The sequence below is a fragment of the Rhinatrema bivittatum genome, chromosome 3, assembly GCF_901001135.1.
Source record: "Rhinatrema bivittatum chromosome 3, aRhiBiv1.1, whole genome shotgun sequence".
In the NCBI taxonomy this organism is placed as follows: domain Eukaryota; kingdom Metazoa; phylum Chordata; class Amphibia; order Gymnophiona; family Rhinatrematidae; genus Rhinatrema; species Rhinatrema bivittatum.
Window position 1 is genome coordinate 303,291,202 of NC_042617.1, and position 23,401 is coordinate 303,314,602.

At 47.3% G+C, this 23,401-nt stretch overlaps 1 protein-coding gene across 4 annotated transcripts in view; it reads right to left on the reverse strand.

The window, feature by feature from the left end:
- The window catches only part of AAAS (aladin WD repeat nucleoporin), a 178,749-nt gene that overhangs the window by 111,009 nt on the left and 44,339 nt on the right, over positions 1–23,401 (reverse strand). For all 4 annotated transcript variants that reach the window (XM_029595084.1, XM_029595086.1, XM_029595083.1 and 1 more), the window contains exons 5-6: positions 12,511–12,602; positions 1,771–1,817 (exon numbers count right to left, since the gene is read on the reverse strand). In XM_029595084.1, the coding sequence (XP_029450944.1) occupies positions 1,771–1,817; positions 12,511–12,602 (139 nt within the window). The remainder of the gene's footprint in view (positions 1–1,770; positions 1,818–12,510; positions 12,603–23,401) is intronic.

Genomic DNA, 23,401 nt, shown 5'->3' on the forward strand with positions numbered 1-23,401 from the left:
GCTTTTTCTGTGATAATCCAGAGAAAAGACAAAAAAAATATTTAAAAAAATTAATACTGTGCTTCTTAGCCAGTTCTACAGAGATGAAAAACATTCTTTCCTGACTCAAACTATGGCAAATGGCTCAGAATGTCTAGAGGAAAGTGCTGATCTAGTGTTTAACTGCATTATGACACCCATTGATCCCTTTTTACTCTTAAATCTTGCCTGAGTTACTTTGGAAGTTATGTCACCAGCCAGTTTACATTATTGTACAATGTTTTGGTGACATCAAGCTGTATACCTTGACTGGTGGCACTACAGGTGGTAGACCGAAGGAAAAGATAGCAAACAAAAAAAAAAAATCACAAAAACAGACAATTTTCCACAATGCAAAAAGCCAAAATTTTAGAGCTCAATCAAACCACAAGGCTCACAGTTCCGCGGAAAAAAAGATTGGAGAGGGACCTCGCGTGGATTCATGGCAAAGGGCATGTTCAATGTGCCTAGTCAAAATTTCTAGAAACTGATATAAGTTTTCCTCATCAGGCTCCATCTGATGTCACCCCACGTATGAGGACTACCATCCCGTTTGTCCTCGGAGAAAGCACGTAGCGCTACTTAGCCAGCTAAGTAAAATGTATTCGTCTAAGTGGTGGTTGCTGAATATCTGGCTATGCTCAGTGGCTCTCACTTAGATGGATAGTCAGTGGGACGATCAGGCAGCACTACTTATCTGGTTAACTTTCCCGGATAAGTAGCAATATTTGCTCTTATCTAGTTAAGTTAATCGGATAAGTTAGATCTGTCATAGAGCAGGTCTAAAAACTTAGCCAGATACAACTTATATGGCTATGTAGCAACTTTTACGTGGATATTCAGTGGCATAGCCATGCTACTCTATATCCCAAGTAATTTAGCTGGATAAATTATATCCGGCTAAATTATATCCCTAGCTAGCTTTCAATATTGGGCCCACTATGACTGCCTGAAAAGTGCACCTGAATTAAAAAAAACTGCTGTCTGATCACATCTAGGAAACCCTTGCATGCGTGATGGGGGGGTCTATTAATTAAGCACCTGAAAGTAGCAAACAGCTCAAGAGGTTGGTTAAACGATTATTCAGTTTTCATAGAAATTCACACAATTCACTTTCTGACAGCTACTCCTAGTTGCTGAGTAAAGGAACTCTGGTAACCCCTGTAAACTAGCAATGCTTCAGTTAGAACACTCAGTAAACTAAGCAAAACTACAAAACTCACTTAAAACCTAGAAACTCAACTCTAACTAGGGCAAAAGTCCTTTCATGCATTTTGCATAACTTCTGACATGCATATTTTTAGGCTTGGTTCTATCCAAAGAGAAGCTTATGAGACTGTACCAGTCATGATTATTTTTAGGCTTGGTTCTATCCAGAGAGGCTTATGAGACTGTATTAGTGTCTCAATATAGGTTCTCCCCTATGTAACTTGGAAATGGCTTCAGCTAAGGCTCTCAAACTTTGAGAGCACCAAGAGACTACAGCAGGGTCATGACCTTTGTAGTTTAGATGGAGGGGACAATTACTTGGGGTGGTGTATGGCAAAGAAATGCATACATGGAAGATTGAATAGGAAGCTATGGGGAAACAAAGACCTGAGGTCTTTAAAATCTGTTTTTTGAATAAATGTTTCATCCTTTTGGATGTTACAGTAGATTAGAGCCTTGGACAAAAAAAATATTCAAAATTGTTAAAAGCAAACTGATTCATGCTTTTTGCCCAAAACTTAAATCTAACTCAAAGACACTTACCAGTCCACAGCTTGGGAGAATTCTGCAATCATATCCTCACTTCTCATCTGCATGCATGTATAGAGAGAGAATTCAAAGTTAAAAACTCTATAGTTCTAATCATTAGCAAACAAGCAACAAAGTCAAAAGGGCAGGATGGTGTATTCATTAGTAAAAGAAGCATAGAGAGTTAATTTAGTCCCATATGAAAGAGAAAATGCAGCTAAATGTACAAGGTCAGCACGTAGCTTGCTTTGGAAGTAAGATAACAAACAGAATTGCTTAACTGCTTAAAGAAATTGCAGACTTGTGGGCTGTTAGGTAGCCCCCACTGCTCTTCCCCCTCCACTCCCCCTTTACTAGTTGCAACCTGGAACACTTTGCAACTCATAGCACTTAGGTTGAAGTTTACAAGCTTCAAGGTCACATGCACACAAAATGTAGATATGACTTAAAGGAATAAGAACTTATTTAAAGCCAGCTAGCAGATTAAGAGTTGGCTTTGACTGGCTGCATTAGTCAGGCACAGCACAAGTAGCTTTGTAAAAGCTGAGAGCTGAAAATACTTCACATTTACACAGATTAGTTTTGGTAAAACTAGTTTTGGAAAAACTAATCTATTAAAAAGTTCTAATGCAGATATTTTGATTATAGATTATATTAATAGAGAATATTTTGGGTAGTAGTCACATATATGAAAAACAGAGAATATGGATAAGAAATGGAGAAAATATTTACCTAATAATTTCATTTTCCTTAGTGTACACAGCTGGACTCAGGACCAATGGGTATAGTGTACTCCTGATAGCAGTTGGAGACTGATCAGATTTCAATCTGACGTCAGCCCTAGTACATATACCCCTGCAGGAAGTGCAGCTCTTCAGTATTCTTGAAAAGCATTGTGGATATACTTGTGACTGACTAATTTGAATAACTTGAATAACTTCATAACTTGAATTCGTCTTAGGTTCCCCCGAGGCACTTGTGCCCAGGATAGCAAGCTCCTTCAGGCTGTGGGTGACCAGGTCTGGAAGGTCGTCCTTGGCGAAGAAGCGCCTCATGGTCCGGTGAGGCTCTATCCCCGGAGGGAGTTTCACCTCCTCCAGGGGCTCTGATTCCTCTGCCGAGTTGTTCATGTCCCCGTAGGTGGGGCGGTGGATTCACTTCTCTGGGCCTAGAGGGGCCCGGGGAGTAAGGGTCCTCTGGTGGAGGCTGTGGCCGTGTTATCGGAGGCTCCAGCTGCATGTGAACGAAGGTGTGCAGGCCTTTGAAGAATTCCACCCAGGAGATAGACACTGGGTCCAAGCTAGGGGGCGCTGTGTCCCTGAGGGGTCCTGTTTGAGGGGGTGTCCCACTGGGGTTCGCTAGGTCCGGGGTACTTATTGAGGAGCTAGAACCTGGTCCTGGCTGGGGCTGGCCCTGGGCTGGATCCCCCAGGACCTCCTCACACTGGATACACAGGGCATTGGCCTCTTCGTGTTGTGTGGCTCTGATGTGGCATGCTGGGCAGAGGCCCTGAGCCTTGAGCTCCTTTTCCGGTGGTGCCATGGATATAGGCGCGTAAAATCTGTTATTAGCTCCAGTGCGTCGAAGATGTGCGCGTAGATTGGGTGTGCGCACAAATCATAGTTATGCATCTGGCACAGTGAGTGCGTGTTACGCGCGTATCTTGTGCGCACGGTACTTGAGCGTGTGATGTTGTGCACACAGCTCGCAGCAGCAGAGTGGGCGGCGAGCAGATCAAAAAAGTGCCGGCGACCACGTGGACAATATGGCGACCACCACAGGGGTCTCCACGTGGGAGGACCCTTGGATCTAACCGGGGTCTAGCCCTGCTAGGGTGGATCAATCTAGTGGCACTGGGCCTGGCCGGCGACATGTGCGACTCCTCGAGCTTCGGAGACCAGAGTCTTTAAAGAGGATTTCTACCTTACCTTGTCTCGGCACTTCCCGGTTTCGTTCCGGGCGGTCTACAGCTGCGGGGGGAGAGGGAAATACCTTCACCGCCGTGCGCGATGTTGCACCCACTGCCTCTCAGCCGTGCCTGGAATCGGGGGCTAGGACCCCGCCAAGGGTTGGCCACTGGACCAAGCTTACCTTCAAGGGATCGCGAAAAATCACCTCAGGAATTCTCAACTGGGGGAGAGACCAGAGGGTGTCACCGCAGGACAGCGGGGCTCGTCTGTAGAGGTAAGATTTCTTCTTCTTTTGGGTTTTCTCCAGTGAATTTACTCTAACGCTGTGAGAGTGTGCAGGTAGTCCCTAACTGCTATGAAGATGGAAAATACTTAACAGCTGCACTTCCTGCAGGGTTATATGTACTAGGGCTGACGTCAGATTGAATCCGATCCGTCTCCAACTGCTATCAGGAGTACACTATACCCATTGGTCCTGAGTCCATCTGCTACACGCTAGGAAATTCACCATTTTAGAGTGGTCCTGAGACCACGTAATAGTTTTTCCTTATCAGTCATTTTGGCAAAACCTCAGGAGTTAGAGCAAAAAAAATTGTTCTGAGCATGCGCCAGGCCAAGAACATGATATACGGACTCAAGGTGAGATAGGGCAAGACTGCTGATGAGAACTAAACCAAGAGAAAAGACCCAGAGTCTCTTGTACCGTATTATAATGTTTATTTGTTCCCAGCGTTCTCATAAGTGTTTGTTTTGTGCATATTGGGGTAAATTTTAAGACCTGCGCGCGGGAGTGCATGTGCGCGCGCTACCCGGCGCGCACACATGTATGCCCGATTTTATAACTTGCGTGCGCAAGTTATAAAATCGGGAGTCGGCACGCACAAGGGGGTGCACACTAGTGCACCTTGCGCATGCCGACGCCCGCGGGCTTCCCCCATTCCCTCCCAGGCCGCTCCAAAATCGGAGCGGCCTGGAAGGGAACTTCCCTTCCCCCTAACCTAACCTTCCCACCCCTTCCCCTATCCTTTCCCCCCCTAGCCCTACTCTAACCCCCAAAATCTTTTATCTAACCTTTTGCCTGGAGGCAGGCGCAGATTGCGCATGTCGGTAGCCTGCCGGCAACCGATCCTCCGACACAGCGGAAATGGCCCCGCCCCGGACCGCCCCTTTTTGCAAGCCCCGGGACTTACATGCATCCTGGGGCTTTTTAAAATAGGCCCGGCGAGCATAGGGCTTTTAAAATCCGGTCCACGTTATATAGAAAAATATAGCTTTTCATAGTTTCACATAAGCTGTAGTAAGTGTTCTTTTTCCTTAGTCGTGTTTGTGTGTTCCAGACTGCAAGGAAAATACCTTATTCCAGAACCTATTACAGATGGCTGGCACACAAATGAACAGCATAAGTTTTATTGATAGGATGCAGGTCTACAGTTCCTCATAAGCTAGCTTTGCTAATAGCTAATATAGGGATATAGCATGCACAGCTGAAGAGTTGAGAAGTTAGAAACAAAAACCTATACTAAAAAAGGTTCACTTTTTTTTTTTTAAAGCAATTTCATACATAAAAAAGGTTATAAATTATTCAGTTGACAATTAAAAACAAATGCACACATTTAGACTTTTTTCATTCATATTTTATAATAATCCTTAGAAGAAGGTTTACAATAATAATCCTTAGAAGAAGGTTTACAATTTTTTTTTAAATTGCCTCATAGGCTTATAGATCTAGCTAAATTTGGGGAGGAGTATGAGTAATCCTGCTGTGCTGATTTGCAACATTACTCTTTACAGTTTTTCAAATTGATATATATAAGGAGCAATTTTCAAAACTATGTCTACCCTTGCAAAGTCCATGGGTACTTTACACCAGTTTTCAAAGGGAAAATGTGCTTGCACTTTCTTTTTAAAAATGCCTAGAGAAAGAGTTCCCGCAGAGATTCATGCCTGCTTCTTCTGAGGATACTTTTTCCCTGCAAAACAACTCATGTAGTTGTGAAAATGCAAACACCATGTGCATTGTCGCTTCACTCAACCTAACCCCATCTATCTTTCCCATGGGTAAAATCACACATTACTGATCCCTGCCGAAAGGGTGGGCAGTTTTCAGACTGCCTGTTTATCCAGGTGAATGGCTTTTGAAAATTGTACTCCCCGAGCATGAATAGCTAAGAGCAAGCATCCAACAAGGGAAGGGCCCACAAAAAATAAAGTATCTGATGAATTTTGTACTGTCAGATTCTTGAAAACAGAAGATGCTGGCATATGAACACCATTTGGTCAACCTAGCCTGCCTAGTGTACTGCCACATCTTTTTGTTGCTATAAAAGTGGCACAATTTTTTTTATTTGGAAATAAAAATAAAATATAAAATACTTTCCTAAAGTCTAAATAGGAATAAGTAATAAGAGCCAAGAAACAGGCAAGTTGTTGTCTTGAAAATAACTACCTATTAGTGCTTAAAATATATATATTAAATTAGAAGATGAATAATTTGATATAAAAGAGAAATGAGAATTAGGTATAAGGTCAGTAAGGGAAGCTGTATCTAAAGAGGAGCAGATTGATAAATAGTTTCAGGAATTACTGTTTCACCCTGTAGCAGCACAGACTTCTGGACTAAGTCTGGTGCTCAATGAAGGGTCTTAGCCTCAGATCATTCACAGCACATGGCAGCTGCTCATTTTCAATGGGCTGATATGTTCAAAAAACACCCAGTCAACATGATCTCTCTTTCTGTCTGGATGTGCCTTTTTGCACTTTCAGGATAACAAAATATTCCAGGAACAGTTGCTAGCTGACCTGGTCCCCAATATACCCCAACAGCATGTACGGAGATGTAAGTCAGATTTCCCTATGAAACAGGGTGCTCCATACATATCAGAATGGATTAGCCATGACATGTTGGTGATGTCATCCGATGGTGCTGAAAAGAATATCTTTGAGTTCATTAGAGCTTTTACTCTATTGAGTATGCGTGGGAGTTCCCCATATGTATTGCTCTTAAGCCCCATAGCTGACTGCAGACCTTAGTTTTAGCTAGGTAGTTGACTTTCCAGAGACACAGGCAGGTATAAAGCACGGCTAATTAATTCTATCTATGGAGAACCCTAAGCAAATTTGCTTTCTCCATTGACAAGCAGGGCTGAATTCGGCATGACACGTGGAGTCCCAAGCTGAAGGTTGCAGTGGAGTGCTTATTGAAAAAACAACCTAGATCCTCTGAGGAGAGTGGACTACTGTAAGATGATAATTTTAGGCAGCTTATCTAGAACCCCAAAAGACTTTGTGATGGATCAGAACAGGCTCTAATGATTGATGTTTGGGGATCAATTTATTGCATATTTTTTTTATTTTATTTATTTAGATTTATATTCCGCTTTTTGCACTTTTTTCAGCGCTTCAAATAAACTGAGCACAGGGATTGTATAAAGGCATGACATTATCACCGTCTGTTCCTTTCATCCCTGAAACTCCCTGGCACCAATTAACTGATAAAGAGTTAAAATAAGATACACCAGATGTCTTTTGAGATTAGTACCGAAATCCATTCCTGGTTGTAAATATTTTGTTAAAGTGCAAATTGAAATACTTAGTGCTTGCAGACCCTGAGGTTAGATCAGAAAAAAAAGATATATAAGGAATAGCATTTGCCCATTTTCTTTGGATGGTCCAAAGGAGCAAAGAGCGAAACAGCTTGTTATTTTGGGATCCCCGAGCTCGCAGTCTTCCAGGTTTGCAAGGACACGGGCTTGTAGAGGGAAGACTTAAGAGGGAAGTGTCCTTTGTATAATATTTTATCTTTATTTCTGTTTCCTATTTACCTGTATTGATTTATATAGAGCTATGATACTGTATTCATTTTTTACATTACTTTTATTTGCTGATTTATTATCCATATATTTACAACATTTAGTAAACTAAGTTTTATTTTTGCAATATTTGTTTATGTGTGTTCTATGACATAAAATTTACCCCCATATGGCCACTATGAACAGGCTGCACAAAATTGCTTGTCCAAAGTTATTGTTACTTTTGGAAAGACTGTCTAGACAGTAATTGGACATGAAGTTGTAAATGGATGACCAAACTGCAATTTTGCAGATGGCTTCAATGGAAAAAGATCTTAGATGAGCCACTGAGATAGCCATGGTTTTTACTAATGAGCCTTGATTGAGTCTGGTAGATACCAGACTCAAGAGTGTAGCAATATGAAATAGCATCTGCTAGCCAGTTGGAAATATGCATTTGGCAAAGGCTATCTCCACTCTGTTAGGATTGTAGGAGACAAAAATTTGAGAAGCCCGATCATGAAGTAGAGATCTCTTTAGATAACATGCCAAGGTCCTTTTGCAGTCTAGTGAATGGAAGGCCTTCTCCCCTTTATGTGTATGTGGTCTCGGAAAGAATGTAGGCAAAACAATGGCTCATGTCAAATGAAAAAACGAAACTATTTTTGGCAAAAAGTTGGAGTGCGTGCAGAACACCACTCTATTGGGGGAAAAACTGCAGGTACAGAGAATAATAACCAATGCTTGCAGGTCATCAACTCTTCTAGCCAAAGTGATGGTGACTAGAAATACACTTTCCATAGAAGGAACTTTAAGAAAGCAGATTCTAATGTTTCGTAGAGTGGCTTCATCAGTTGTGCAAGATGACATTGAGATCCCATGGCACTGGTGGTTTGAAAACCAGAAATCTCATGTCATAAGCCATTCATAAACTTCAACATCAAAGAACGTGTGGAGAATGGTTTACCATCCACTTGAATGAGGAAAGCAGCAATGGTACAGAGATGCACTTTAACAGATGATACGCTGTAATGGAATTGATTAGCCTGAGTCTGACTACTCTGAATAAGGATGTTTTCAGAAGCTAGGATTTAGTGGACTCAGGGTTCTCAAACTGACACATCACATGACTATAACTGTGAGAACAGAAGTAGTAAACAGTTTGTTTTAGGAAATCATGTGTGTTTCTCACAACATGGTTTCAAATATGTAAACAAAATGGGTATAAGTATCAGAGACGGGAGGGTAATGGAAAAAGGACAGACAGTGAGACAGAATCTCACTGAGAGAAGCAACTCAGCTGTCCTAAACAAAAGAAAAAAGTGTTTGTATATTATTGTCATTGAAACTATTGTCTTTGCTGTAATTGTGGATTCTGTCTTGCTTTCTGGAATGTAATTTAGCATTAACAAACACTGCTTATCCCAGTATCGTGTGTGTACATGTTGCTTTGCATTTTCTTAAGTAGCATATCATGTAGTGAAGGGAGCCTGCAGGATATGGCTTTGTATTTTGAAGTGGCAGATCTCGCTAAGGGAGTTGCCTAGGGATACTGGCCCTTTCAGTTTTTATGTTTTACCACACCCACACCGAATAATAGAAACCTTATACATTTACAGGTCGATACAGTAAGGTCGAGGTAGAAACAGTGAGGTAGTGTCAGGCGCACCCTTCCTCCCCGCACGCACAGTTCTCTTCACTAACTCCCCGATACTCTCCTCTAATCGCATGCAAATGCATGCCGCGGCTTTAAAGCGGTAGGGAAGGGTTATGGCCGCGTAACCCATTTTACTGTATAGGCGCTTAATACAGCGCCTATACAGTAACCTGGGTGCGCTGGTACCTGTCATTTCAAACGACATTTGAAATGACAGGCACCAGGAAGTGTAAAAATCAAAATTTTTAAATACCTGTCGGAGGGCCGCATGGGTCCAGGCGGCCGGCGGGATCCGGGGGGCCGGTGGTCGCGTGTTAAATCTAGGCCGCGGGCGGGTGGGCGCCTGTTCCGGGCGGCGGGGGGGGGGGGGGGGGGGGCGTGTGGACGCGCGTTAAATCTAGGCCGCGGGCGGGTGGGCGCCTGTTCCAGGCGGCGGCAGCAGCGGCGGGGGGACACGCGTTAGTTCGAGACGGCCGGCGGGCGGCGGGTGGTCGCGTGTTAAATCTAGGCCGGGTCTGCACAGGCGCAGACCCCTGCGATTCGGCGCTCAAGGCGTGACGTCACGGCATATGACTGCCTTGAGCGCCGAATCGCAGGGGTCGCACAGGCGCGCATTCATTCATCCAGGCGGAGGAGCCAGTGGCGAAAGCAGCCGGCTCCTCCGCCTGGATGAATGAATTCATTCACTGCCGGTGGGGGCTGCCTCTCCGGCAGCCCCCACCGGCAGTGAATGAATGCGCGCCTGTGCGGACCCGGCCTAGATTTAACACGCGACCGCCCGCCGCCCGCCTCGAACTAACGCGTGTCCCCCCGCCGCCGCTGCCGCCGCCACCTGGAACAGGCGCCCACCCGCCCGCGGCCTAGATTTAACACGCGACCACCCGGCTCCCGCCGCCACCGGCCGCCTGGACCCACGTGGCCCTCCGACAGGTATTTAAAAATTTTTATTTTTTCTTCTGACAGGTTTTATGTGTCCCACATCATTACATTTTCTCGATCATCTCTGTATCGCTTTTTTTTAAAATTGTGTTTTATTGTTTTTGAGTGTCTTAAGCGGTGTCGATGGATTTGTTACTAGACTCATAGTCCTAACTCCTACTAGGGGGAGGCGGTAAACTAACACGTTACGGCCGCGGCAAAACAGTGCGTTACTAATGAGAGAACCTGAGTGCCCGTTACGGTATCGGAGGGGAATAGCTAATTCCTTCATTATACAGCTAATTCGTTCATTTACATGCCGGGTGCGGGAAGGGTTACGCGTCTGTTTTAAGAAGCGCTACGGACGCGCAAAACTGGAGACTGTATCGCTGGTTTGCCTTACGCGTCCGAATTGTGCGCAGCGAGCTCGTTACAGACGAGAAATCTTCAACTGAACTTTACTGTATCGAGCTGTTAATAAGGTACCTTAAATGTTTGAGCCAATAAGGCTGGCAACTCGTCCCGATGGAATAATCATAGTAATGTTCTGTATAGTTTGACATCTGGCAGGATTTTGCCATTTACACAAGCCCCCAACCCCTCTGCCTTTTGTCACTTTACAGAGAAGGGGGGATGACCTTGAGCATTTCTGGACCCTCAGGGAGGCCTTGGTTGGGGCTTTGATCTAAACCCAGCACATTGCCTTGCCTGTCCTCTGTAAAAGAACTGAAGTCCCTTTCGGTAGGGATTGGCAAGAGGGGAGGAAAGAGAAGGAAGGCGGCTTTCCATCCCCTCAATGGGAGATTCAACTTCCACTCCCCAAGGCTTCGAGAGAAGAGGTCCCTGCAGGTGCAAAATTTGCAGGGGCAGCTCCCTACAAGCCTCACAGCACTTCAGGCACATATAGAGGGAGAGGCAGGCCTGAACAGCCCTTTTTTGATGGGCAGTGTAAAGCGGGAGTCTTTTCCCGAATCTACTATCTGGTGCCATTGCTCCCCACGTGGTTCTGCTGCTCAAAATGGCAGCCGGAGCTCCATGTGGTACGGTCACCGCATGCTCCCTCATTCGGGCTGCAATAAGATGCTTTCTTGGCTCCTGTTCCTGATGCTCTGGCATCATGCGCTTAACTCAGCTGGTCGCAAACAGCTCCTCGAACTACCGACCCGTGACTGTTACAACAGACACAGTTGCTAAGGGAGCAGAGGTAGAAGAAAATTGCGACCAGCTGTGGAGGGAAAGCCAAATGAGGGTAGAGTTGGGGGGGGGGGGGGGGGGGGGGGGAAAGAGGGCAACCAACCTTCACCATCTCGACTCAGGTTTCTTATCTCCTCTGGAATCCACTCTGCAGCTTGCGGGGGGAGGGGGATAAACAGCCTTTACTGCCATGCTGCTCTGGAATATTTGGCCACAAGGACCATCTGCTAAACCGAGGAAGGGAGCTCAACAGACTATAACCTCAGGAGCCGTCCGTCCACCTGTCTCGTTCTGACAGGCCTACCCACAGGTAGATTATGTGGGTCCACCATCTGTTGAAGATGGAGAATACCGACAGGCTGATGTCAGTAAGCAAAGTCAGTTTTCTCTGTCTCCATCTGCTGGTAGGACTGCATAACCCACTTGTGTGGACTGGCCTACCTGAACGAAGATGAGGTTAGATTTTTTAAATTTTTTATTTTAATGCTGTACATGTTTAATCGTATTTATTAATGTAATTTTGTACTCCACATTAAACAATGTGGAAATAACAAAAAATAAGATTGAGTAAATAAATATAGAATTGGTGAGCCATAGCACAAGCATTGAACATCACTCTGAAAGACCTTATTCCCAAAGCTGTCCAACAACCTAGTGTCCTTACCTGGAGGCGTACTGGAGAAGATTCTAGTCTTTTTGGTCCATTTTAGTGATACTATCACTGACTGGTGTGGTAGTTCCACTACTACAAACCCTGGAGCCTGTTGCAAACCTGTTTCTGTCTCCATCCGCTGGTCAGTGGGAACAACCCAGCTGTCTGGACAGGTAGATTAGATGAAGAGGAACTTAAGCTTCTTCCTTTAGCATTGGCTCCTCCTGACTTCCTGTCAGGACCCTTGTGGCTCAAACAGCATTGTTACATGAACTGCATGGGCCACGACAGGAGCCACCTGCACTAGTAGCTGAAGGTTAAGTTTTACAGTATCGGGCTGTGACAGACGGAGGGATGCGAGGGGAGAAAAACAGGGCAGAGTCAGGAAAAAATGTGGACCTCCAGGAGGGAAGAGCCAAGACTCAGGGCAGGGGTGCCATATGCCCATAGCTACAGTACCCCCGGAACTACACATGTTCATGCATACACTGGGATAAAATGATCTATCAGGAAAAAACAGAGCGAGCAAATAACTCTGATTCCAGGTAGCCTGCCATCTGCTGCAAGACCTGTACTGCATATGCTGCCTGGCTCTCCTCAGCTCTCACAGCTAGATATAAGCTCTGTCATACTCACCGAGAGATGGGGAAAGAGCGAGCTATGGAAAGAGGATAGCCAGCGGCACAGTGTCAGAGTGAAGGACGATCCACCTTTCAACCATGCAGGAACTGCAAAACAATTGGGAAAGTACCGGTAAAATATGTATCTCTATCAGAAAACTAAATGTTTACTCTTTCTTTTCTAAAGCCCATCAGTAATATACCAGAATAGATTATTTTTGATAGATAAGACTCTGGTGAATAAAGTGGGAGAAGCTGGGATAGAGCCAATCACGTGGTCAGATCAAGCCTCAATATGGATCTCTTTGAAGGTTTGCAAGGGGGTTAGTGGGTAAGAAATTCTGGAGATTAATGAGAGTATTTTAGAGAATTCTGAGTTTTGTGGGCAATTGTGTCTGGAGATTCAAGATTACATTAAGGAAAATGAAAATGGGGAAGTGGCTCTGGGGATAGTGTGGGATTGCCTGAAGGCCGTAGTGCAGGGGAAGTTAATTTCCATGGCATCCTTTCTGAAAATAAGAGAAAGAAAGAAGGAGACTGGAACTCATGCAAAAAATTGGCAAACTGGAATTAAAGCATAAAAGATTGGCCAACCAAAATACTGGTTTGGAATTTGAAGCATTAAGATTGGAATTAAGGAATTTAGAAATAGGTGAGATCATTTCCCAACTGGACAAATTAAAGCAAGAATTTTTCAAAGGGGACCACAAGACAAATAGGGTTCTGGCAAGGAAACTTAAAATGAGGGAAACTCAAAACCAAATTCTGAAAATTAAAGATAAACACGTGCTGAGCAGCTTGGGAGGGCTGCTCGAGCCGGCAGAGGAGGCTTCGCTGAGCCCCAACCACAGGCCACCACCCGTGCAGAGAACCGGGGATGGGAGCACTGGAGGGACTTCCGAAGAGGTTATCAGTTCTGGTTCAGAGCCGAGGGGCTGTGCAAGCCCACAAGGAAGGACTGGGTGCGGAAGCAGTCAGCTCGATACCAGAGGAGGAAGGTGGAGAACTGGTTTCCATAAAACCCTGGTTGGGGGCAAGGAACAAGCTGCTGGTGAGTCCCTGGGAATCCTATCACGGCCTGCTGTGGTCACACTGGATACATTGTGGGACTTAATGGCTGGAATGGTGAGCAACATCAAAGGCTTAAATGAGAAACTCGATGACTTTAAAGCTAATAACCAGCAAGAAATCCTACAGATTAAAAAACAAATTAAGAAGTCTGACGATAGAGTTAAAATTCTGGAAGAAAAAGAATCAAGAGTTTAGTGTGGTGGTGGTTAAAAGACAGAGAGATATTATCCAGACGCACTGAGACTTTAGAAAATAATGCTAAGCGTTTAAACTTGAGATTTCTTAACTTCCCCAGAATGGTTGGGAAAGTACCGTTAATAACGCTTAAAAATTTCATGCTAGAACAGCTTGGCTTTGTTGAAACTGAACTTCCAGTTGTTAACCTATGTTATTTTCTTCTGAAATCAAATAATGTTAATAATAGGTCTGAAATGCCATTTCAAGGAGATCTTACTAATTTTCTTGAAAATTCTGCTTTACAAGTTATAGATTGGGGTACACTATTAGTAACTTTTTCCAGTCCTATGGACTTAAATAAAATTATGAAAAAACATTTCAGTACCCCATCAGTTTCTTTGATAAAGCGGTTAAGATTTTCCCAGATTTTAGCATTTCGCCAAGATGTTATATCACTGGGGTTCTCTTTCACTTTACGTTTTCCATGTAGGTGTCTTATAAGGAAACAACAGGAGGATCTTTTTATTTTTCAATTGCCTGAACAATTAAAAAGCTTTGTGGAACAAAGAAAACTAGCCACTTCTTCCCCTGTATCCAGTTAAATACAGAGAAAAGTGCAGACGTGCTATGTTAAGTCTTTACTAATAACATTTATGTGGTTTTTCTCCCTGAAAAAAATTTCTGCCTCATGCTGTAGTTTCTAAATGGTTGAATGTAATAGTAAGTGGAAATGGCATAATGATAATGACTTGAGATAAATTGTTTCTGTTCTATTATTTTATTTTGCTGAATTGTCAAGACCACATGTCTGTTGCAAACTGAAATTTGGTTTGTATTTGAAAATGATAAATAAAAAAAAACAAAACAAGTGGGAATGATTTTCGATTCAGAGGATATAGCTTCACGTTTTGTGTAATTTTAATCAAGATTTACATTCAAAGCAAAATAATATTTAACCAGAAAGTATAGAGGAGTTTTCAGGGGGCATAGAGCTCCTGAGAGTATCTGAAGTGCAGCAAGATCGCCTGAATAAAGAGATCTCAGTTTTTGAAGTAGAACAGGTGATCAAGGAATAACAATTAGGCAATTCCCCGGGACTAGATGGATTTTCGGCAGGCTTTTACAGGAAAATGGGTTTGGTGGTTGCTGCTCCTGTTGCAGTCTGGGTAGCTGCAGTCCAGGTGTGAACCCTTGAGCCGAACTACCCTGAAGGCAGAGTAGGTCGGGAGGCGGAGCCACAGGCAAGGTCTTCACCCGGGAACCAGGAACCCCCCAGGAGGAGCCCGTAGGGTCCTAGAACCTTGGGACTTAGGAGCACAGTAACAGTCTCTATAGAAAGCAGGCCTGGGCAAGGAGTAAACCAGAGAGTCCTGTATACAGTGAGCTGGAAGGCCCGGCGAGAGCAGGGCGGTAGAAGACCAGATAGAGTCTCTAGCTTGCTGTGAATAGAAACAGTCTGAGAGCAGGCCCGGGGGCTGTAGTGTGCAGTGAAGCGGAGCCGAGAGACCCGGAGCAGAGTCTGTAGCGTATTGTAGACTGTAGCAAGCTGAAAGCAGGACTGGAGTCTGTAGCGGGCAACAGAGCTGGAACGGATGGTGAGTAGGAACGGAGACGAACCCCAGACAGGCTGGTAGCCAGTAGATGCCGAATCAGGAACAGGCAAAGGTCGGAGGCTGGCGGCAGGCAGGAGCGGAGACGGGCACACGCTGAGGTCAGTGGCAGGCGGCAGGCAGAAGAGAAGTCGGGCACACGCTGAGGTCAGTGGCAGGCGGCAGGCAGAAGCAGAGTCAGGAATGAGCTGAGGTCAATGGCAGGCGGCAGGCAGAAGCAGAGTCAGGAACGAGCTGAGGTCAACCGGAACGTAGAACAGACGAAGTGCAACTAAGAACTACTAACAGTAGCGACCCTCGTTGCAAGGCCATGAGAAGGCTGGCGAACGCCGGTTAAATCAGGCTTGGGGCGTGGCGTCGTTAACCCAGGCGGGACCAGACTTCCGGTGGCCGTGCGTCCATAATGCGCGTCCTTGCGCGCGCGCGTGGCAGCAGAGCGATGATCTGGTAATGACGGACGCCCTGAAGGCCTAGCAGGACCGCGGGAGCGGCATTTCCACCACTGGAGGTGAGCACCAAGCAGAGCAGATAGAGGGGAAGCGGTGGAGACGGCAACAGCTCCATTGGCGGCTGCTTTCAAAGCTCTGCTCACAGTTGGCATCACAGCAGATGATTCTAACAGAGCAGGAATCACAGTGCTGGCAAAGCCAGGGAGGGACATTACACTCTGCGGATCATACAGACCTATTTCACTCAAAAATTTAGATTTAAACATTCTGGCAAAAATTTTAACTAAAAGATTGGGAGAGGCTGCAACAGACTTAATTCATCCGGACCAAAAAGAAAATTAGGTTCTTACCTTTTGCTAATTTTCGTTCCTGTAGTACCGAGGATCAGTCCAGACTCCTGGGTTTTGCCCCCCCTCTAGCAGATGGAGACAGAAGTTTATAAACAAAAACTCCGCCTACATATAGGCTGGTGCCACCTACAGTCTGGCAGTATTACTGAATGTCAAAGTAGCAGGAGAACCCGCAACAAATAACCCAAAGAACACAGAAGATTACCTCCAAACTAAGCCAAACTGAAGCTTAACTCCACCCAACTGGGTACCGAACTCGAGGTAACCATCAAACAAAACATATTCCAGAAAACAGCACACAGAGCACACATCCTCTCCCGGCAGACAATCGCAATACTGGGCGGGACTCTGGACTGATCCTCGGTACTACAGGAACGAAAATTAGCAAAAGGTAAGAACCTAATTTTCTTTTCCCTGTACGTACCAGGATCAGTCCAGACTCCTGGGATGTACCAGAGCTTCCCTTACTGAGGGTGGGAGCCGGAGAGGCCTGCTCTAAGCACCCCTTCTCCAAACCCCGACGGCCCTGGCGCCTTCACATCCAAACGATAGTGCCGGGCAAAAGTATGGACTGACTTCCAAGTGGCCGCCCTACAGATCTCCTCTGTAGGAATATGTTGGCATTCCGCCCAGGATGTAGCCTGGGCGCGAGTTGAGTGGGCTTTCAGTCCCACCGGCAACGGTTTCCCCGCCAACAGATATGCTGAGCGAATGGTTTCCTTCAACCAACGAGCAATTGTAGTCTTGGAAGCCGCTTTACCTCGCCGGGGACCACCATGGAGGACGAACAGATGATCGGAGACCCTGAACACATTAGTAATCTCCAAATAGTGTAACAAGACGCGCCGAACATCCAGCTTCCGCAGGTCCCTAGCTAAGGGATCCGAAGACTGTCCCTGACCAAACGATGGCAACTCCACCGTCTGATTGACGTGAAAGGACGAAACCACCTTTGGTAGAAAAGACGGCACAGTTCGCAAGGAGACTCCCGAATCCGAAATCCTCAGAAAAGGCTCTCGACACGACAGAGCCTGCAGCTCAGAAATCCGCCGCGCCGATGCCATAGCCACCAAAAATACCACCTTGAGTGTCAAGTCCTTAAGAGTGACGTGTCGCAGAGGCTCAAACGGTGCCTTACACAGCGCTTTAAGAACCACATTCAAATTCCAAGACGGACACGGAGGACGAAACGGAGGGCGTAACTGTTTTGCCCCCCGAAGGAAACGCACCACATCCGGATGCTGCGCCACCGAAACTCCGTGCACCCGCCCCCGAAAAGATCCTAGCGCTGCCACTTGCACCCGCAAAGTACTACAGGACAGGCCCTTAGCCAACCCCTCCTGGAGAAACAGCAGAATATCCGGAATAGTCGCCCGGGTAGGTGCTGTGCCGCGAAGCACACACCAAGTCTCAAACAGTCGCCACACGCGCACGTACGCCAAAGACGTAGACTTCTTTCGGGAATGCAACAGCGTGGACACCACAGAAGCCGCGTATCCTTTAGAGCTCAACCGCTGCCTCTCAAAAGCCATGCCGCTAGACAAAAGCGATGCACCAGGTCGAAACAAACGGGCCCCTGATGTAGGAGATCCGGCAGAAACGGAAACCGAAGTGGCCCCTCGACCGCTAGATTCACCAGATCCGCGAACCAGGGCCTTCTTGGCCATTCTGGAGCCACCACGATCACCTCCGCCGGATGCTGCTCTATGCGACGCAGCACCCGTCCGATAAGCGGCCACGGAGGAAACACGTAAAGTAACACATCCCTCGGCCACTGAACTACCAGTGCATCCACTCCTTCCGCCAACGTCTCCCGTCGACGAGAGAAAAATCGAGGAGCCTTTGCATTGCGGAACGTGGCCATCAGGTCCACCGCCGGTGTGCCCCACCGATCGCAAAGGAGCCTGAAGGCGTCCTCCGCGAGCTCCCACTCCCCGGGATCTAACCAATGCCGACTGAGAAAATCCGCCTGGACATTTTCCACCCCGGCTATGTGGGAAGCCGCGATACTGCTCAAATGGGCCTCCGCCCATATCATCAACGACCGAGCTTCTGCCGCTACCGGCTGACTCCGGGTTCCCCCCTGACGATTGATATAAGCCACCGTGGTCGCACTGTCCGACAGAATCCTGACGGAACGCCCGCGGAGAAGCGGGAGGAACTTCACCAGAGCTAATCGCACCGCTCGAGTTTCCAACCGATTGATGGACCACGACGCCTCCCGAGCCGACCATGTTCCCTGAACCGCTCGACCGAGACAGACTGCTCCCCAACCGAGCAGACTGGCATCCGTGGTAACCACCGTCCATGACGGAGTTTCCAACGAAACCCCGCGACTCAAGTTTTCCTGGCAGAGCCACCATGGCAAGCTGTCTCTGGCTTCCTGGGTCAACGGCAGGCTGAGGAAAAATTCCTCCGAGACCGGGCTCCAGCGGGAGAGCAACGCGGACTGCAAGGGACGCATATGCGCAAACGCCCATGGAACTAACTCTAGCGTGGAGTTCATAGAGCCCAAGACCTGCAGATAGTCCCAGACCACTGGGACCGGTTTGCGCAACAACCTGCAAATTTGCCCCTGTAGTTTGAGGATACGCTCTTGCGTTAGGGCCACCGTGCCTTGACACGTGTCGAACACCGCCCCCAAATACTCCAGGGATTGCGACGGCACCAGATGACTCTTGGCCAGGTTGACCACCCAGCCCAGTGAGCGTAACAGGTGCAGCACCCGCTGAATCGCCAGCTGACAAAGAGTCCTCGACTTGGCCCGAATCAGCCAATCGTCCAAGTATGGATGCACCAACAGCCCCTCCTGGCGGAGTCTCGCCGCCACCACCACCATAATCTTGGTGAACGTGCGCGGAGCCGTTGCGAGGCCAAATGGCAACGCTTGAAACTGGTAATGTTGTCCCAGTACCGCAAAACGGAGAAAACCGTTGGTGCTCCCGTCGAATCCCAATGTGCAGGTACGCCTCTGTGAGGTCCAGAGAGGCCATAAACTCTCCTTTTCTGACCGACGCGATCACGGACCGCAAAGTTTCCATTCGAAAACGCGGAACCCTTAGACACTTGTTGACACTCTTCAAGTCGAGAATGGGACGAAACGTCCCCTCCTTCTTGGGTACCACGAAATAAATGGAATACCGGCCCTGTCGGAGTTCGCCGGTCGGAACCGGAACGACGGCCCCGAGGTCGCGCAACCGCGCCAGAGTCTCCCGCACCGCCCGGCGCTTTTCTGAAAACCCGCAAGGGGACACCAGAAAAGCCGGAGCCGGACGGCGTGAAAAATCTAACGCGTAGCCGTGTTTTATCACCTCTAGGACCCACTGATCCGACGTAATCTTGGTCCATTCCTCGTAAAACCGGCTTAACCTGCCTCCAACCAAGGGAACCGAGGAACGGACCGGCCTCACTTCATTGCGCTGGCTTACTGCCCTGCACAGCCGGACTGGCCCCCGGACGGCCGAATCGACGCCCACGAAAGGACTGCGAGTACGATTGTTGGCGGGCCGCACCGTGACGGAACGAAGAGTTCGATCCTCGCGCCGCACGAGTTCTACGGCCCCCACGAAACCGCGGCCGAGCGGCTGGAGCACCCCGGAAGCGGTATCTATCCTCCGGTAAACGGTGCGCTTTATTCTCCCCCAAGGATTCTAGAATATCCTCCAACTCCTTACCAAAGAGCAACTTCCCCTTAAAGGGAAGAGAGCCTAACCTAGCCTTGGAGGTACCATCCGCCGCCCAATGGCGAAGCCACAACAGTCGCCGCGCCGCTACCGCAGAGACCATGGTCCGTGCCGAAGTGCGCAGGAGATCATAAAAGGCGTCCGCACTATACGCGATGACCGCCTCCAATCGACTCGCCTGTCTCGCCTCATCCGTCGATAGAGACTCATTCGCCAACAGCTGCTGTGCCCAGCGTAAACCGGCTCGCAACGAAAAATTACTACAAACCGCGGCCCGGATACCCAACGCCGAGACCTCAAAAATACGCTTCAGTTGAACCTCTAACTTCCTATCCTGTATATCTTTGAGAGCCGTACCTCCCGTTACCGGGATGGTGGTCTTTTTGGTAACCGCCGCCACCGCCGAATCAAGTTTTGGCAGGTGCAAAAGTTCCAACACGTCCTCCGGCAGTGGATATAATTTATCCATAGCCTTAGCTACCTTGAGTCCCAAATCCGGAGTATCCCACTCCTTTAACATCAAATCCGATGCCGAGAAATGTAGTGGAAACGCCGACGAGGGACCCCTGAGGCCCAAGACAACCGGATCCGTCTGACCCAGACGAGATTCTACCTGGGGAAGTGGGATTCCCAGTTCCCCCAGGATTTCCGGGATGAGGGGCCCTAGCTCATCCCTATGGAACAACCGAACTACCTTCGGATCGTCCCCATCCGCAGCGTGCAGTGTCCCTGCATCCTTAGGCTCCGGCTCTTCATCCCCCTCAACCCCCCTCGGGGGCTGGGATGGACAGTCCAGATCCTCCTCCGGATCTGCCAGCGCCTCCGACTCTGACGAGGAGAGCGAAGGCCCCTCCGCCCCCCTGGAACGAAGAGGCCTTGGTCTGGGCCGGGGCCTAGACAGCCCCCCTCCCCCCGTACTGGATTTTGGGGCCTTGACCGCTGGCGCTCCGCTCTCAGAAGCGGGGACCCCCGGACCTCTCTTCCGAGCCAGGCGGCGTGCTTTAAACGCCTTATGCATAAGCAACACGAACCGCGAGTTAAAGGAGGAATCCGATGACCCCTCCTCCTCATCCTCGGGGGAATCATCCCCAGGAGACCTGGACCCTAACAGCCCTTCTTCGCCTCCAGACACCCTCTGGGGGGACAAACGCGGCGGGTCCCGCACCTGTGCGCTGGTCTGCCGGCCCGCGCTAACTTGTGCTGCCCGCGCTGAGAAAATGGCCGCCGTTCCCGCCGAAAACGCTGGCAAAATGGCCGCCGTCCCTGACGAACTCACAGCCGTCCGCTCCGGGAACGCTGCTACCTCGCGGTCCTGCCTACCCCGCCGAGACGCCGAAGGCACCGCCGACCCTCCTTCTCCGCCGCCCACGCACGCGGAACAAAGACTGTCGCGCGACAGCCTCCCTGCCGCGGACCCGCAGGCCCTGCACGATGCCTGCCGAGGCATCCCTCACACTGGCGCGGCGAACGGAGGCAGAGAGAACAAAAAAAAAATCAAAAAGGTTTTGCACCCTCTCCACCTGCTAGGAGACAGAAGAATACTGCCAGACTGTAGGTGGCACCAGCCTATATGTAGGCAGAGTTTTTGTTTATAAACTTCTGTCTCCATCTGCTAGAGGGGGGGCAAAACCCAGGAGTCTGGACTGATCCTGGTACGTACAGGGAACGGGATTTATATTGGGGAGGCTGGCCTCTGATAATGTGAGGAAGGTGATAAATTTAATGTGGTGGGCCCCTTGGCTTTACTAACAGTTGACACAGAAAAAGCTTGAGATATGGTCCATCGGGAATACTTGTTTGCTGTGCTGGGCAAAGTGGGATTGGGAGGGAATTTTTCTAGATGGATTAGGAAACTTTATTATAATCCCAGTGCTTGTATAAGGTATATGGGAGTTTTTCAAAGGTGTTTCAAATAGAGAGGGGCACAAGGCAGGGCTACCTGCTTTCTCCCTTATTATTTGCACTATATTTAGAACCTTTAGCAGCTAGAATTAGCAAGATAGATGAGGTTCAGGGGATGTGGATGGAGATCAAGAATACAAATTGTCTATGTTTGCGGATGACGTGATCATTTGTAAACCCGGAGGAATCATTACCATCTTTGATGGCGGAGCTGGTAAAGTTTAGTGGGGGTCTAAGGTTATAAAATAAATACAGATAAATCAGAACTGTTGAATGTTTCTCTGAGAGCAAACGGAAATCATTAAAAAGACATTTCCTTTTAAAATAGCAAAATCAGAAGTGAAATATTTAGGGGTAAAAACAGGTTCTGCTTTAGAGGGGTTATTTAATCTGAATCATGATTCTTTGTGGGGAAAAAAAAATAGAAGGGGATTTTCAGAGGTGTGATATGGGAGACCTGTCCTGGCTGGGTAGACTAGCTACTATAAAAATGAATCTTATACCTAGGCTTAGCTATCTTTTTCAAACTTTTCCAGTATTCATATCAGAAACTTGCTTTGTGCTTTGATAAAGTAAAATTATTTTGTTTCATATGGAAAAGGTGAGCAGTAAAATGATGTATTTGCCTAAGAACGGGAGGGCTTGGGCGTTCCTTGTTTATTGTGGTACTGTGTTGCAGTCAAATTAAAATCATTTTGGAATGATATGGGGGAGGGGAGTAGGAGAAAAAAAGGTGGAGAGGACTTGAACAATCTATGCTAAATGGTATAGCACCAGATGTTTTTGTATGGCTTTCGGGAAAGGCGAGATGGTCTGATCATAGAGCTAACACTAAACATTTGGGACAGGTGGAAAGTATGTTTAGTGGGGGATAAGAATTACTTTCATAGAACAACTTTATATTTTAACAATTTCTCCCAGAGTGGATGCATGCTACTTCAAAGAACTGGAAGGAGAAGGGGTGTAGTAGGTTAGAACAAATGTGGGACGGAAAGCAAGCATTAGATTTCTCAACGATAAAAAACAGTTTTTGGCCTCTCACAGGCAGATCATTATTTCTATCTTCTGGTGCATCATTTTATGAAGCAAGGAGAGGCATTAGAAGCATTGAGGAGAGGGAAATCCATGCTTGAAGGCTTTTGTGATAAGGTAAAATGGTGACCAGAGAATACCTAGAATTTATGGTTTACTGAATAAATGTAAGCCAACACATATATCTGAATGGGAAAAGGATTTGAATGTATTATTGGGGGAAAACACTTGGGATCTGGGTTTTCTATATACTAAAAGCAAGTTTGCTTACCGTAAACGGTGTTTCCGTAGATAGCAGGATGAATTAACCATGCTGTCATGGGATCTGTCAATCAGGCCTGGGAGGCGGAGCTTGTCAAAGTAGAGATTAGAGCTTTGTTCTCTGCAGCTGCGCGTGTGTTCCCGCGCAGGAAAGTAACAGAATCTTCTCAGTCTGTGATTAAGCTGTATGTTAGTCGAAGACTAGGTGACTGCCAGGGAGTGGGTGGGTCAGCATGGTTAATTCATCCTGCTATCTACGGAAACACAGTTTACGGTAAGCAAACTTGCTTCTTCCCGTCGATAGCAGGGCTGAATTAGCCATGCTGTCATGGGAGTCCCAAGCTCCCGATCACGTTATTTATGACATATGTG